At 37.2% G+C, this 16,418-nt stretch overlaps 2 protein-coding genes across 7 annotated transcripts; one reads left to right on the forward strand and one right to left on the reverse strand.

The window, feature by feature from the left end:
- Positions 1-3,709: 3,709 nt before the first annotated feature.
- On the forward strand, positions 3,710-11,167 carry LOC120001374 (fatty acid amide hydrolase-like). Its single transcript, XM_038849669.1, has 20 exons — positions 3,710-4,028; positions 4,138-4,247; positions 5,092-5,152; positions 5,738-5,925; positions 6,107-6,236; positions 6,708-6,785; positions 6,904-7,051; positions 7,304-7,416; positions 7,825-7,900; positions 8,006-8,077; positions 8,217-8,268; positions 8,798-8,869; positions 9,036-9,116; positions 9,366-9,469; positions 9,563-9,655; positions 9,769-9,837; positions 10,064-10,128; positions 10,267-10,328; positions 10,422-10,517; positions 10,845-11,167. The coding sequence occupies exons 1-20, from the start codon at positions 3,929-3,931 to the stop codon at positions 10,911-10,913; spliced, it is 1,839 nt and encodes a 612-aa protein (XP_038705597.1). The 5' UTR covers positions 3,710-3,928; the 3' UTR covers positions 10,914-11,167.
- A 159-nt stretch (positions 11,168-11,326) lies between these two features.
- On the reverse strand, positions 11,327-15,771 carry LOC120001372 (filament-like plant protein 3). 6 transcript variants are annotated; one of them, XM_038849666.1, is made up of 6 exons: positions 15,280-15,771; positions 15,046-15,160; positions 14,702-14,864; positions 14,317-14,497; positions 12,102-13,789; positions 11,327-11,828 (listed from the first exon to the last, which is right to left on the reverse strand). In XM_038849666.1, exons 3-6 carry the CDS (start codon positions 14,810-14,812, stop codon positions 11,655-11,657), a joined length of 2,154 nt encoding a protein of 717 aa, XP_038705594.1. In that variant the 5' UTR covers positions 14,813-14,864; positions 15,046-15,160; positions 15,280-15,771; the 3' UTR covers positions 11,327-11,654. The 6 variants fall into 6 exon arrangements, with proteins under 6 accessions (XP_038705594.1, XP_038705595.1, XP_038705593.1 ...); XM_038849667.1 differs by lacking the exon at positions 15,046-15,160 and having other exon boundaries at positions 15,595-15,771; XM_038849665.1 differs by lacking the exon at positions 15,046-15,160.
- Between the last annotated feature and the right edge of the window lie 647 nt (positions 15,772-16,418).

A 16,418-nucleotide genomic window follows, 5' to 3' on the forward strand; every position in this document is an offset into this window, starting at 1 on the left:
TGTAGGGGCAAATTTCTACAATCGTTGAAAGGTCAACTTCTCTTCTTGTGGGGTCCTTTTACAGCTTTGAATCCTGCAAATTTCACAATAAGGCAAACCGTGAAAGCTCCTCAACCGGTTTGGGGAGTGCCGGTAGTGGAGGCTCCTACGATCAAGTTAGTACTTGCCGGAGATGGAAAACCAGTTATGGTTTTAGTGTTTTGTCTGAGTATGTTTTTTGTGAAGGGTTGGTCAAAATGTTCTTGTTGTCTCTTCTAGGTAAAAACGCTCTCCCCCCACCAATGGACGAATGGGGGTGTTTATAAAAGAATGAAGATCAACCTCAAGAATTGTGTGTACATTCCACTTGTTTCATTGGACCAACTTGTACAAAAGGAAATACATGAAAGGTCTATTATTTCGGTTGTGTCAGGGTTGACAAATATCAGAAAGGAAGATAAAGTAACAATATGAAATGATGAAAACAGGTGTTGACGAAAGTATGGATAAAATTGTAGGCAATACTTAATGAATAGATACACATATGAAAAGAAGTCATACCTAGGGATGTGAGCCTGTCATACCGTAAATATCGACTGTAGGTTAGATGTGATAGGAACTGCTTTACAGCAACATCGGCTCATGAAGTGGCGCTCGTACGAGCCAGCGCCATAACAGTGTCGGTGTCAGCACATGGTCGCCAACACATAGATGTCTTGAAACTTGGTTTCACTTTACTATGGGAAAGTCACTGTAGACATAATAGAATGAACATACTGTATAATTCCTGCAGACAGATGTTAGAGAACGTGACAGTTTTGGTGCCAGACAGCTGTTATGTAACTTTAGTAATGATGCATGGATCGTATATGGGTCTCAAGATGGGCTTTTTAGATTGGGCCTAACTGAGATGGCTAGGTTCATGGACCGGAATAGTTTAACTGGATTTGTCATTATATGACCGTGTGGGGCCATACCATTTTTGACACCTATAGTGCGGTCCCCGTAGGAACTGGACAACTCAAAACAACTGAGTGAAGAGAGAAGAACAACTGAATAGCAGGCTACAAGATCATCAGAGGATAATACAGTCATAAAAGATAACCTTAATGACATTGTGGTAGAGTTGTAAGGGTGCAACACAACTTAGAGATCACATGAAAACAACCGCTCCACATATTATGTAGGGGTAAGGTCTGCGTACATCTTGTCTATCCCTAATCCCGTCAACTCCGGGAGCCAGGGGTTGTTTTGCTTGTGGGGCACCAGCACCCCTACTTTTTGCTTGAATTAGATACTAAAGTTCATATAATTATTTTAGAAGGTTCTTTATCATCTTGCGTATGTCATCTAAAATGCATAAACTTATCTATGTTCTTTTGTCTTTATATAGCTAAAATGAGGGCTGTCAATATGGTTTATGAGTTGGGTCATGTATTATGCTCAAAAGTGATCCATTGCTTTGTTTCAGCTGTTGAGAAGGAAAGGTGCCTCATACACGTGAGAATCCAATTTATTTGGAGTTAAAGAGCATAACTGGTAGGGATCAATGAATGAATATTTCATTACAACTGTGGTGCTGTCCCCGTAGGAACTAGACAACTCAGAACAGCTGAGTGAAGAGAGAAGAACAACTGAATAGCAGGCTACAAGATCATCGGAGGATAATACAGAGTCATAAAAGATAACCTTAATGGATCTTTGCTAATAAAAGTAACTGATTTTACTACTATGATCTCTCACGAGATTTGTTACAAATTCATCAACTGCCCGAACGGCTACAAGAGAAACCCTTAAATAGATAAAGAAGGTAAAGACAACAAAAGGTAAAGTAATGACTATAAACACCAATGTCAGAGAACAAAAGGAGGAAAGCTAAAACAGAAGCAACCCTTCACGCAAAGGACAAAAAGGAGGACATAACTCTTTGATGGTTACGTGGTCCTTCCCATATTACCAGGGTCATCCCTAGCCTTGGTTCAGTGTTGTCCACGTCATGAATGCCAGGGCTTGGTTGGGTGTGGGCTGCATCAAACTGCTACCTGAATTAGGTTTCTAATTAAGCTTGGCAGTGATGGATGGAAACCAGATGGTCCTTGACAGCTATATTCGCCCCTTCTAGACAAATCTTCATGGTGACCTCCTTTGAATATGATGATCAACCACACCAAGTTGATGTTCCAACTAATGGCGGTATGGTCTCAATACGGACCACAAAGCTACCTTAGTCACTTATTTTTGATTGTGCAATTAACGTTCCTATGCCTTCCAAGTTTTCCATTTGCATGCCAATGCATTATTGTGTGAATCATAAATGCTGCTTTGTTTGCAATTCCTTATGCTGTTTTATTCCTTACGGCCTTGAATGAGAGTTCTTATATATCACGGCTATGACTGTGGAACTCTTTCACACCCACGTATGATGCGTCTATAATGTAACTCGGACCCAGAAGTTTATTTAATATGATGATTGTGACTTTCATATTGGATGGGATTGCTGGCCAACTTGAAGGTTGCCTGTGCAATAAGGCATTGGTTACTGGTTAGTTCGTGATTGAGTTCTATGTTTCTCTGTTCCCAAAAGATGACAAAAGAACACGACTTTGATTCGAGTCGTTTGACTTTTTTTCCCTCACGGGAAAACATAGGCCCTTCTTCTTTTTTTTTTCTCCGAATTAGAAATAGACACAGAGGGTGGGTGTTGCCGTACCAATTGGGTAAGTATGTTTTTGTTTGCAAAAAATTTTCTTTTGAGATTAGTCTTAATGTCATGAAGGTTGTTGAAACTGTTTTAAAAGAGAGCGACAAAGATAGAGATGTCAGTTAGTTATTGGGATCCGTAGCATTTCTCTAAAGAGAGGGTTGCCAATGCGTAGAAATTGGTGCATTAGTTAGATTTAACTAGTTTCTACATGCATTATCTTATTAGTTTCTCTAGTTTGCAAGTTCTTCATGGTTAGTTTTGAAACTTCATTTGTCAGTCTTCATTTTAATTCAACTAAAATTAATCTTACTGTAGTTAAAAAGTCAAACCATCTTGATTAATCAGGGTGCACCCACCATTGAAAGAAAGTTTATTTGGGAATAATAATGCAGCCTAAACATAATTAGTGTTAATTAATGGATTTGCTATTGCTCTAGCTTCATTTGGCCAGTGCCCCCTCTGTGCAAGTCAATAGTAGTATTAACTTCAACGGAAAATTGAAGATAAAACTAGAATATTTATAATGGTCAAATTTTAGTACTATTATTTTAGTTAAACTTTGCTTTAATTAGAAGCTTAAACTCTTCGCACAAGTCTCAATTAAATAATTAATCATGGGTCCACTCTCACAATCAATTTGTTAATCCCAACACACATTGATGATTGATCCAGCCTGTAGAGGGATAAATTGCAATTAACACGTCATACTCTGATTAAAAGAAAAAAAAACTCCTAAGCATAATTAATTTTTTGAATATTTCATAACTTGAGAAAATTGTATTCTAAACATATAATTGCTTTTATTATTAATTTATTAGCATTACGAAAAGAAAAAGGAGGAGATAAATAATTATTATTTTTTTAATTTTTAGTTTTTATAATCACGTGAGTGGTAGTGCTATTGCTGGAATCTTTAGAAAAGCAGCCCCTCCAACTCCAAGAAGCAACCGTTAAAGCAGTTGGAGAAAAATTGCCTGGGAATTGACCCACTCCACTCTCATTTATCAATCTTATTATATGAAGAATAACGATTATTGCGATGAGAGTGAGAACCATCATCTTTGATTTTCTCGACCCATCTCAAAAGTTTCTTTCCTTGAAAATGACTGATTTTTGGATTCTATCTTTGCTTGTCAAGTTTAACAATAATGTTTTCTTGTCATCTCCACCTACTCTTTCTCTACATTACCACTCACAGCATATATTTGGGTTGGCTTGTATTGGCACCATCTGTATCTCTGCTTCATGGGTTTTTTGACGGCTAAAGGTGTGGTTTATAAGGCAGCGAAGAATGTTGATCTTGGCCCTGATAGCCAAGAATTCTATCTTAAGGCCAATGTCAAAGGTTTTCGTCTGATCCTTCCTGTATTGTTTTGTATCTTTCTGTGAACATGTTATATTGATGAACACCAGGTGTTTGTGTTAATGCCTGACCACAATTTCTTGCTTTATAGCTCCTCGGATGGCTGGAATTTTGGCGAAGATATTCGCCTGGTTTTTGGAGTCAAGGATCTTTGGGAAATTGTTGGTGTACATATTGAAGAGAAACAATCTAATTCATAAGGTACGTGCACATGGCTTTTCTTGATTTTCGTTCGGAATTTCATTCTCACTGGTTTTGCATGATCAAACTACTGTTTGGTGCCAAATGGTTCCATGTCTTTTAAGATCACAGAAGGCAACTATGCTGACGAAATCAGTATTCATTATGACTATAGATATTATCAAGAGCAAATAGAAGGCTAAAACTGTTTTATTATGACATAGGCGTTACAGGTTCATACTACATGAACAATCTCCCCTTTAAGGGTAAGGCTCCATCAGTATGTCTCTGAAGATTCTGCAATGACAGAAAGACTTGCAGAGAGATAGGCATATTCTCCTATGTGTTTTAATGTGAAGCAATTAGATTCTGTGGCTTACTCTACATACTAATTGATTAATTAATACATAGGTTATTACTGAACATTGTTTTGTAACTGAGTATGTTTTGAAAGCACTGTATTCCTAATTGATTACATTGACGCATAAAATGTGTCCTTGGCATCAGACTGCAGTCAATACTGGCCTTTTCCTGCACTGCTTGTATCTCATTTGGTTGGATAGCACGGTTTCTATTTATTTCAGAAATTAATGCCATCAATATTTGGAAAACAATATTGTTTGTATGTTGTTAACATGTCATTGTCGCGATGCATCTTTGTCCAATATAAAGGCCTATATTTATTTTTCAACAATTTGGTAAAGATGCATTCGGTGTCCCTCGTTACTGTGGTTGAGATTTCATAATCATACAAATTGCTTTTGTAGACGCTTTTGTATTCTCTGGCTCGTAAGTGCTTTATCTATTGTGATTAATTTAAGGTGTTATATTACGTTCCTTTTATATCCATCCTCAACTGTTGCAGTTGGTTTCCCATGCCGAGCTGGAGGAGTCACCTGTCTATGTTCCCCAACATCCTTTTGAAGGTCTTTTCCAACTCTTTCTTCTTTGATTTTATGATGCTTGTACTATAAGTTGCAGAATGAATTAGTTTATCGGATTAATGGAAGGATATATGAATTAGGCGGAGAAGATACCTTTACTTTATGTAGATTAAGACAATAAGTGCGATACATTCTTTTGCTGCCAATGGAGATTCCTGGTCTCTATGGATTGCTAAAACTAAAGTGATAAGTGGTCAGATACTATACCTAGTTCCTATGTTAAAGACAGATGAAATCCGATGACACTACATCTCTACAGTTAAATTACTAAGAATTGATATGCCTGCCATGGTCTTCTATGATGATAGCATGAAAAACTTGAGATTATGTCTCGAACGATGAGTATAATCATAATATGCACATATAAAACACACTCTTGTCTCATATATGTGGAATGTTTAGAAAGTGAAGCAGAGATAACAAATTTTGTCTTTGGAGAACTGCTGTTATATGTTGACGCACACAATCATTTTCACCTATATATTAATTGAAGTATAAAACATATGTTGAACGCTAAAAGGGAGGATGATTTGCTATCGGATATCTAATTTCTGTTCATAACTGCAGAGCTTAATGAACAGGAAGTCAAATGTATAGATTCCAATCTATCACCACCTGAAAAAGTTCGGCTGGCAATTGATTGTCTGGATTCAACCACGGAACATGTATTAAATGGTTCACAGCCTTTCTTTCATCGTTGGACTATTTTGGATTATTCAAGGGCCTACAGTTCAGGACAAGTAACTCCTTACATGGTATTTTTTCCTTGTCAACTTTTTGTTAATGATATACTATTGTTTCACTGTTCATATTTGTGCCATGTTAAAGGTGACCTCTCTAGAGCTGTAAGAGCTTTCCATGGAAGATATTACAATCTAAATCATACTTCACTTCATCATGGTCATCTCATTTCTATTTTCCCACCTGTGTGTACAGGTTGCAGAGAGATTAATAGCTGCCATCAAGGATTCGTCCTGTCATCCAATGCAAATGTCATTCTTTATCAACTACAATGCTGAAGATATACTAAAGCAAGCTACAAAATCAACTATTCGATACAAAAATGGTACTCGTATATGGTATAGTGATTGCACTTCATAATATGATATCTACACACTGGGATACTTGCCCTATGAAGTATGATCTTTCCAGTTAGATCAAGGGGCAGATGAGTTTGCAATTCCTGCTATTAGTTTGATTGTTCTTCTCCCACAATTCCAGTATATATCTTATGAAGTTGTGGAAAATTATTCTCCACGCTCGGGTCACAAAGAATAACACAGCTGTTGATTTACATAAATAAGTACATTTATATGCATGTCCCTATGGGGACATCCAATGAATTTTTTTAAAAAAGTACATATGTATGCATATATGTACATATTTATTCTCAAAGCATCTAATCCTATGATTTTGTTATTCTGAAGCAAGCATTTACAATTCAAATTCTTTGAGACACATAATAATCATCATATTTCTGTTGCATCATAGAGACATAGAGCATTCTTCAAATATTGATTATTCATTTCTGCTCCAGGACAACAAATATCAGCTCTAGATGGAGTTCCTATTGCTATCAAGGATGAAATAGACTGCCTTCCATATCCAACTACAGGTGATTCGGCATGCCATCACTTTCCTTTGACAGGGTTATGTAAAAATTCCAATAATACATCAGTAGCTAGCATTCTATATTGTATCGTTAGTTTCTGAACATATATTGGTTCTTTTAGGAGGTACTAAGTGGCTGCACAAATTTAGGTCTTGTGAGGAAGATGCATGCTGTGTTAAGCGGCTCAGATTATGTGGTGCTATCATTGTTGGAAAAACTAATATGCACGAGCTTGGGGCTGGAACCAGTGGGATAAATCCTCATTACGGGTCAGAATATGCTCTACTTCTTACCTTTCTTCTACAATTCAGATACTACTTCTTTAAAGATTTGGGTCTAGCACATTAATCCACTTTTTGCCATTTGTCATGTAAATCGTTGGTGACTGATTTAAAAATCATCTATCCTGGTTCAGTCCCATCTTCCTTTACTGTTCTATGCAGTCTTTTCATTTAAAAGCATTTGATACACTTTGAAAAATATATAAACATAATAACATACCCATATTATTATTGTTGTAGGGCATCTAGAAATCCATATGATGCTGGCAAGATTACTGGAGGTTCTTCTAGTGGATCTGCAGCAGTAGTATCTGCAGGGTTGTGCCCTGTTGCCCTTGGTGTTGATGGTGGAGGCAAGAAAATTTATTTTATCTGGAAGATCTTTCTTTTCTTTGTTTTTTGCAGCAAAAAAAAAAAAAAAAAAAAAAAAGGAAAGAAGAAAGAGGCTTTTTCATTTATATCAACTACTACACATACTAGAACTTTATCATTCACAACAAAGAAACCATAAATTTTTTTCCCACATTATTGCTTTTTATATATACACCAAATTTGCAATAGCTGTTTTTGGATCTATGATATATCATATATGTAACAAAGTTGGTTGGGAGTTAGTTCTCTAAACGATCCTTCATGCATAGATTTTCGATGCCCTGTGATCATTAACTTTTTTACAGGAGGTTCCAGCCAGTTAGGCTCATTTGCGTAACATGAAATATCATATATTTAAACATTTTTTTCTTTGTGGTGTGCATGTTCAGGATCTGTCCGAATGCCTGCAGCTCTTTGTGGTGTTGTTGGTCTAAAACCAACTTTTGGCCGTATTCCTCATTCAGGGTGATAACTCATTACCGTTACTCCGTTAGGTCTTCATTCAGATATCTTTATTTGAAATTTGAAAAGATTGTGATATTGAAGAGATGCTTTTGACCCTGTTTTTAGTGTTCTTCCACTAAACTGGACAGTTGGGATGGTTGGAGTACTAGCAGGCACCATAGAGGATGCGTTTCTAGTGTAAGTTTCTTTTCTTTATAGTCCCAGCAGATTTCATCAAACAAGGAAAAAAAAGTTGTCCTTGCATGTTGATTTTCTTTCACTTTAGGAGCTACAAATTGAATTGTCTTCTTAATTTGAACCACTACACTCTTTTCAGTTATGCAGCTATCAGTGGCGAACTTCCATCTCATCAACCCAGTTCTTTAGTGGTAAGATTTCCTTGACCAGATTGCCATAGGTTACTGAGAATTTATATCGTTGCTCGGCAAGTGTTTGTCTGTCAAATTAGATATTTGTAGCTGGACCAAGTTTTCATCTCCAAATTTATATTAGTACTGAGGTCAATAGGTGGTTCTTATTGTATGGGCGGACCAAGCTAGCAGATCAACAGCAGTTCGAAACATGGGCAACATGAACCTTTTTTATCAAAGTTTTTCTCCGTTTTCGGTTATTCATTTCTTTTGGTTTCTGACCACGTCACCAAGCTTAACAGACATTTATGGATCATCTTTGAATCTTGGCTTTCATTTTCTTCCTTGATAAGGAGACTTGATCCATGTTTGTTTTCCCCATCAGAACATGGCCAGACAGTGTATAAGAGTCCATAGGCATTGTCTACTTTTCCGCATTGTTTTTATGACCATTCCACTTCACATTGAAACCTCTCAATAATCTGAGGTTTAACTTCTTTCTTTTTTTGAATGGAAAGGTTTAACTTCTTTCTACCCAATTTACCAGCATAAAGCGTATTTTCCACTCTTGGGATCGAAGAAACTAATTACGGACATCAGATTAGCAAAGTATGGAGAGGTTAGTAAACTGTTTCAGAACATTTTGCTCTCGTGCATGAAGAATTTAAGGAAAATTAGTGACTCGTAAATTAATGTTTATGACGTGAGAGTATTTTCATTCTACCAAATTAAGGTTTTCGTCTGATTCTGATCCCGATCCCTTAACCAGTCTCTTTGTCAATTAGTGGTTTAATGATTGCAGCAACGAGATCAAAATATGCTGTTCTTCTGCTGTTGACCAGCTATGTGATCATTACGGTTGGAAGGTATAAGGCATTCCAATGATTTTTATTGTAAGGATTATTTATCAAGTTATGATGTTGTCTTATGCTTGGCTGAAATTACTAATGTTTATCTATGATAAAAAACAAATAATAGCAAATAATATTGTGAAATACTTTAAGTCATCAAGCATATTGAAATATTTATTTAAAAATGTAGTTTTTTCAATAAAAATTATGACAATTGTGAGATATGTCATTGCTTTCTAACCAGCGGTACTTTCAATGTGTAAGACTGTAGAAGTTACTATACCAGAGATTGAAGTGATGCGCTTGGCCCATTACGTAACCATTGGATCTGAGTGTACCACCTCACTTAGTTCTTACCTAGAAAAACTGTATGTTATTTTCCAAAAACACAGTATCATGCAACCTTTCTAATTTCAAATATTTAATATTTGGATGCTGACATTATATACTGATTAAAACAGGAACATTTCAGAGTCAGGCTGGGATGTAAGGGTAGCACTATGCGTCTATGGTTCTTTCAGCAGTCAAGAGTATATAAAGGCCCAGAAGATCAGGTACACAAGACCCAATATTTGGATACGTAATTTCTGAAAAATCACAATAGTAAATGTTTGGTTATCTGGTATGGAAAATTGAAAATGATTTCAGCTTATCCTTATATCTGCAGGAACCGGCAAATGCAGTTTCATAATAATATATTTGCCAAGGCAGATGTGATTGTTGCACCAACAACTGGGTATTCCTTCATTCTTTAGTTGCTAATTACTCGGAAAGGGTGTGCTATCATTTATTTGTTTGGACTTCTGCACAACATGACCAGTTGCTTATACTTTAGTTAAATTGTCATATTGGCCAATCTGCAGTTTTGCCTATTTAATGTAGCATGACAGAGATGAAATCAGAAACTCTCTCAAGTTTCTCTACCTCAAACTTATTCTAGAACTCTCTGATGTATGAAACAGCGTAACTGCATACCCAATTCTCAATGATGCTTTGAAGACAGGTGAACTTGACTACATAAATGGAGGTAAGACATGCCAATAATATGGTTTCAAATCCATGTATCTTCAATATCATCGACTATCTGGTGGTGAGCATCTTAAACATTTCTTGTCTTGGAAGAGGATAAACTTGCTCATTTAGTCCCCGTTGTTTGTTATTGCAGCTGCACTTGTTCGGTATCAAATTTCAGGAAATTTTCTGGGGTTGCCTGCAGTGACTGTTCCTGTATGACTGTCCTCTTTTATCTGTTATCTCTTGCAATGGCCAATTATTTCTGTTTTGATAGTTTCTTCTCTTGACCTGAATTACCAATGATAGGTTGGATACGACAAAAATGGTTTGCCTATTGGTCTTCAGTTCATTGGGAGGCCCTGGTCTGAGCCAACATTGATCCACATAGCACATGCCATGCAGGTAATAATACAATCTCCTTGATGAAGGTTCTTTCATTACTTGGTTTTTCGCTTCTGTGTGTTGGTTTAAACTGATCATATAATCACCTGATGTACCCTCCCTAAAGAGCTTTCAGACATGATTATGTAAATGCCTTTAACCAGGCAGTGCACTTCAAAGTGTACAAGAAAACAGCATCTTATCTGAAAGAACCTTGAGGAAAACATGGCCCTGGAAAGTATGAGAGAGAGAAAAATTCATTTTCATGACCCCATTTTCTGTATAGCTGTTGTATAATGATATACCAATCCATAAACAACGATGACATCTAAAGTCATTTGGTTACAGGCCCTGCGCATCAGGGAGTACAGGCAGCCACAGGTTTTCTATGATCTCCTCCTGAAGGATATTAAGTAAACATGGAAACTTCGCAACGCATCGGAGGGAAGTTCAGTATTTGATTCCTGCTTAGCTTATTGTTTCTCTTCTGTGGCTGTGGAAAATGAGTGCCAAATCTTATTAGTGTCAATGGTGGTGTTTTTATGCATTATAGTTTGCTCACTGAGACGAGTGCATCAGGTCACTTATGTCAGTTGATAAACTTGGTTCTGTACTCTTATAGCAACTGATTCTGATTCAATAATATACTTTGCCAGTTTGTTTCTCTTAAATGTCACTGTTATTTTCCCAATACGTCTGGATTCCAACCCTGTAGATCGTCTGTTAGCTCAAATGAGAAAACACTGTTAGAAAGTTACAGAGGCAAGCTTTAAGGGGACGTTGCTTTGACAAGGACCACATATCTAATTCCATAAAAGAACCAAAAATAATTTAAAAATTAAAATGTAATTATATATATAAATAGATATTCTTTTGGATTTTATTATAGTTATTTATTTCCTACTCTAAAATTGGTTACAAGTGTGGATCCAAAATTCTGAATTTACAGTCTCATGATAACCAGGAGGAAACCCTCTTACATTGCACAGACTCAAAACTGCTTCCTCCATTTTCATCGAATTCTCTGTTTATATGAAGTAATCCAACCTCTGGTATAATCTTTCCAATCCCATTTCGGCTCTTTTCATCCATAATGCTATGACTTTGTTGCTGACAGCTTTTGGAAATTCATCAGAATTACCTCTGGTAAAACACAAATCACTGGAAGCCTCTTCTGGAAGAGGGCAAACCATCGTTGGTGAGATTCACTGGCTTGTCGAAGTCAATCAAGAAATCTTCCAATGTTGCAAGAGATTTCAACTGACGACCAAGAGATGAAATTGTTTTCTGGCACTCGGCGAGTTTACTAGCAGCCACTGCCAGCTCTTTATCCTGAGATAAACAGCAAGATATCAATACTAAATTAAAGATGGACAATGAAAGAGTAATGTAGCTGATAAATGTCCAGATGATTACTTGGCAAGTATGTTTTAGCAAGAAAAAGCACCAGCAACCACATATAGGCCAAAGCTTTGGTAATGAAAAGAATACTTAATTTGGTTTTTTTCTTTCTTGAAGTCTATCAACAACAATCTTAATGACTATTGCTTAGTTCATATTAAATAAGAATTTTACACTTCAGATTTTATTACTTGAGAAGCTGACCTGTTTTATCTTCGATTCTGCATTTACGCTTGCCACAGACTGGAACGCAGCCTCATGCTTGAGCTTAGCTTCATTTTTCATTCTCAGAAGCTCATCATCCAATTTCTGACACTTAGCTATATTTTCTGCAGACAAAGCACGCTCGTTCTCTAGATCTGCTTCTAATGAACCAATTTTTAAACCCAAGGTTTTGATCTCATCTTCAGCAACTCTGAGTTGCGACTCTGCCATTTTTCTCTGTCCATCAGTGGCTGTCATCTCGTCCACTGCAGCCTGCTTTGATCCATTTGCAAGAGCTAACTGAGAATTCAGCTCTATTAGCTTCATCTCCGCTTCATTTAGCTGACCTCTTGATATCTCAATCTGCCTTTGACATTCGGTCAATTCCAGACCTAGTTCTTCTTTTTCTTGTTCCATCTTTTCTTGTTTCTCCTCCATTTCAGAAGTCCTATAAGTTGCAAGAGCTAACTGAGAATTCAGCTCCATTAACTTTATCTCTGCTTCCTTTAGCTGACCTCTTGATATCTCAATCTGCCTTTGACATTTGGTCAATTCCAGACCCAGTTCTTCTTTTTCTTGTTCCATCTTTTCTAGTTTGTCCTCCAGTTCAGAAGTCCTACAAGTTGCAAGAGCTAACTGAGAATTCAGCTCCATTAACTTCATCTCCGCTTCCTTTACCTGACCTCTTGATATCTCAATCTGCCTTTGACATTCGGCCAATTCCAGACCTAGTTCTTCTTTTTCTTGTTCCATCTTTTCTAGTTTCTCCTCCAATTCAGAAGTCCTATAAGTTGCTGCTTCAAGTTCAGCTTTTAATACACTTTCACCACTATCGGCTTGATCTGATACAGGTCCAGCCTCAAGATAAGAGTTTCCACTTGCTGTATCCGGCAATGCTGCAAGCCTTTCCATTTCAAGAAAATCATCCATGAGATTGATTTCTAGTGGAGGGACCACAAGGTTTTTCGTAACAGTCTTTTTGTTCTTAAATGGATCAAGTTCTGTAACTACAGAAGATGCCTCAGATTGGCTAGGATCACCTTCATTTTTCCTAGAGCTACTTGCATTTCGCATATCTGATTCGACTGCCAGTAGCCTCTCCCCGTTGTCTGATTGGCTATCTGCGAAAGATTCAGCATAAATTGAGGACACAGAGAAAGACCTGTGATCGTTAGCTGGAGACATCTTACGAGCAACAGCCTTTAACCGGCGGCACTCAGCTTCCAGCTTAGCCACCTTCTTTATGCTCTCCAAATGTTGTTTGCTAGCTGTTTCAGCTGCTTCGGTGCTCAAATCCCTCTCAAGAATCCTAAATTCTATCTCCTCTGCTCGAGAAAGAAGCTCGAGCTGCAGGCGTGAATTCTCTCTTTCTGCAGCCTCAAGCTTCCGATAATGATCAGAATCAACTAAGGCAACAGTTTCAGTTTTAGCTGTTTTGAGCTGGGTCTGGAGCTCTAGAAGCTGGTGTTCAAGCTCAGCCTTCGTAGATTCCCATTCATGAATTCTCTTGCCAATAGCTTCTTGAATTTTCTGCTCTTGCTCTTCTCTTCCTTGTCGAAGCTGCCTCACACACTCCTTGAGAGCTCCATCAAGGTGACCAACTCGATTTTCAAGTGCTGAGTTTTTCTGAGTAGCAGCCTCAAGTTGTTGCTTTAAAACCACCACTTCATTATCAGCTTTTTCCCAGCCTAGAATTTGACCAACTAATTATTTCTCATGCATTGGGAACTAACTTCATGATATGACAATGATGAAATGCAAAAGGTTCAAGCAAGGAAGCAAATTGGCATATCCCTTCAAGAAAAAAATGACACATTTTGACAATAGCATACACGAATAATGCAGCCATGGATAGAACTTGTAACCATAAAAATTACCTATAGTGAGTTCTGTCTATACAGAGGGAAAGGACCCATTGGGTGTCAACTTACAGCAACAACTAACAAGTACATAAGCCATTCTTCAACTTAATAAGATTTTCTGATACTTTCTTAATTTAAGGTTAACCATATCCCCAAACCATCAATTTCGACTATAAAGCTTCCAGCTTCCATAATAAGCTAGCTGATTAACAATGATCCATGTGTTGAGAACCATCTCAAATTGCATGAAAAACTTGGATTTCGCCTTTCAGTTGGCGAACAAATTCACAAAAGCAAGAAATAGCAACCAGTTCCCCACAAAGTAGCACATAGAGGGTGGAAAGCATTAGTACCTGAGACAGCTTCTTCTGCAACTTTGGCATGCTGCTTTACCAATTCTTCCTTCGCACTAATATTCAGAACAGCAGCAGACAGTTTTTCTTTAAGAATCTTCACATTATCATTAACTTCTTCATCAGCAGGTATAGGTTTAGATGTGACCTCTGGTGATTGAGTATTATGAGTTGGATATCCCTTTGACAGCAAAAACAAAATTCAGAATTCTCTCCAGTACTTTAAGGAGGTATTAAATCACTAATGTACATACTAAACGAAGACATGGCTTGCCTATAATGCAAAATCATAACCCTGTCAGGATTGCATACAATGCAAGAATCCAAACGAAACTAAGCCAGGGGATGTTATATTCTTCAACAAAATCATCAAATTGTCACCAACCTGATCATCAGAGAATTTTTCAGAATGAGAAGATAACGATCCAGAACTCTCCGTTTCTCCTGGACTCTTCTCCGAAGACTTCCTCCTCCAAAGCCAACTCCTCCGATCCATCTCCAGTTCCACCTCACTATCAGTATCTCCTCACTCTTCTGATAGACTCCATCTGCAAATTCCCATCAAGCAATTTCTCAATGCATCCCAGGAAAATTGCCAAATTGCAAAACAGATTGAAACTTAGAAATGAAAATGAAACAACTCCATTGGGGCAGAATTCAAACAATACTTGATTGATGATTCAAAGCTTGCAAACAATGTAAGCAAGACGAAAGGGATGGAAATCCAACCGGTTCAGACAATAAAGACAAAAATTGTGGGGGTTGTCCGGCGATTATCAGCTTTGCTTAGAATTCACTCCCCAACCAACTTCCAATAAAGAAACGTCTGACCTTTTTCTATAAACTGCAAAAACTATTGAACATATTAAATTGATAAACAAAAAAAAATGTAGATACATATAACTGTTGAATAAAGAAATGGACAGTTTTGGAGAGCTTTCAAGCTTATCGATAATCACTTACTAGCAGACCTGACCAACTGGACACCTACCAAGCTCCCGCAAACTCCACTCCATACACAGAGAAAGTGATAAAAGAGAGAAAGGACCACAAAAGACACTGACTTGGCGAATACCCTTTTCAAAAATATCTCATACAATATAGAATTACAGCAAAAACCCTCTTCAAGTATCTCATGAAACTCATAAATACCAAATACCCATCTCAAAATAACTCCAAAATCAGAGACCCATCAGAACAGAATTCCGAAAAGGAAATAATAATAAAAAAAAGCATTACGAATTTGACAGAGATTGAGAATCCCAATTAAAATATTACAGGTAACAGGTTTAGTACAGGTATGAGGAGAACAATCTGCAGAAGCGGCAGATATATGAGGAATGTCAGTGGAAATGTAGGGATTTACAGGAACAGAAGAAGTTGTGGGGATTTTCCAATAGTTTTAAAAACAATTCAATGCAATTCAAGGTTGTTTTATCTTAATTAAGAATTAGGGTTTTGTGATTGGTGGGGGCCATGTGGAGGCTAAGCTGAAAAGAGGGTTTCTATTAAATAAAACCTCAAAAGTCTTCTGCTCATTTGCTCCTTTCTTTCCTGGTTTTTTGTCTGATTGTCTTTCAAATCTTTGATGGCGTTATTCCCGCCCATATTTATGGGATTTCCATACCCACCATTTTGAATTATTCACTGCCTGTGTTCCCATGAAAGGAAAAGAAGGAAGAAAGAAACGAATTATACTAGCACAACAGAACAAACATTGCATTCAAGCACAGTCATCTGTTTACTTGCTTTTATATCACTTGTATTTACTCCCATCATTTATGCATAGAAATGGAGGAAAATAATAAAATGTGAATGGAAAGTCTCTTCACATCCTCTTTTAAGAATGAAAAAGCCTGTGAATCACAGAACTCAAAACCTGGGGAAATCCATGCCGTCTCGTCGTGTTTTGCAATGATTTCCTCTGGTGCATGTATTTTAGCTAAAAACAAAGCGTGGCATATTATTATTGAATTGAATTCTGCTTTCAAATGTCAAAGATGATGACCTGCTGCATGCACTATCCCCACTATATAGAGCGAATCATGTCTGCCTAGGTAGGCCCCACCAATGAATATTAGTATTTTTATTATATATAATTG

The sequence above is a fragment of the Tripterygium wilfordii genome, chromosome 7 (genome assembly GCF_013401445.1).
Source record: "Tripterygium wilfordii isolate XIE 37 chromosome 7, ASM1340144v1, whole genome shotgun sequence".
Taxonomy (NCBI): domain Eukaryota; kingdom Viridiplantae; phylum Streptophyta; class Magnoliopsida; order Celastrales; family Celastraceae; genus Tripterygium; species Tripterygium wilfordii.

Coding starts and splice junctions, on each gene's coding strand:
- LOC120001374 (XM_038849669.1), top strand. CDS start 3,929: ATGGGTTTTTTGACGGCTAAAGGTGTGGTTTATAAGGCAGCGAAGAAT. Junction 4,248..5,091: donor GAAACAATCTAATTCATAAG/GTACGTGCACAT, acceptor CAACTGTTGCAG/TTGGTTTCCCATGCCGAGCT. Junction 8,269..8,797: donor ATCAACCCAGTTCTTTAGTG/GTAAGATTTCCT, acceptor CCAATTTACCAG/CATAAAGCGTATTTTCCACT.
- LOC120001372 (XM_038849667.1), bottom strand. CDS start 14,812: ATGGATCGGAGGAGTTGGCTTTGGAGGAGGAAGTCTTCGGAGAAGAGT. Junction 14,498..14,701: donor AAAAATTCTCTGATGATCAG/GTTGGTGACAAT, acceptor TTGCTGTCAAAG/GGATATCCAACTCATAATAC. Junction 11,829..12,101: donor CAGAATCGAAGATAAAACAG/GTCAGCTTCTCA, acceptor TGTTTATCTCAG/GATAAAGAGCTGGCAGTGGC.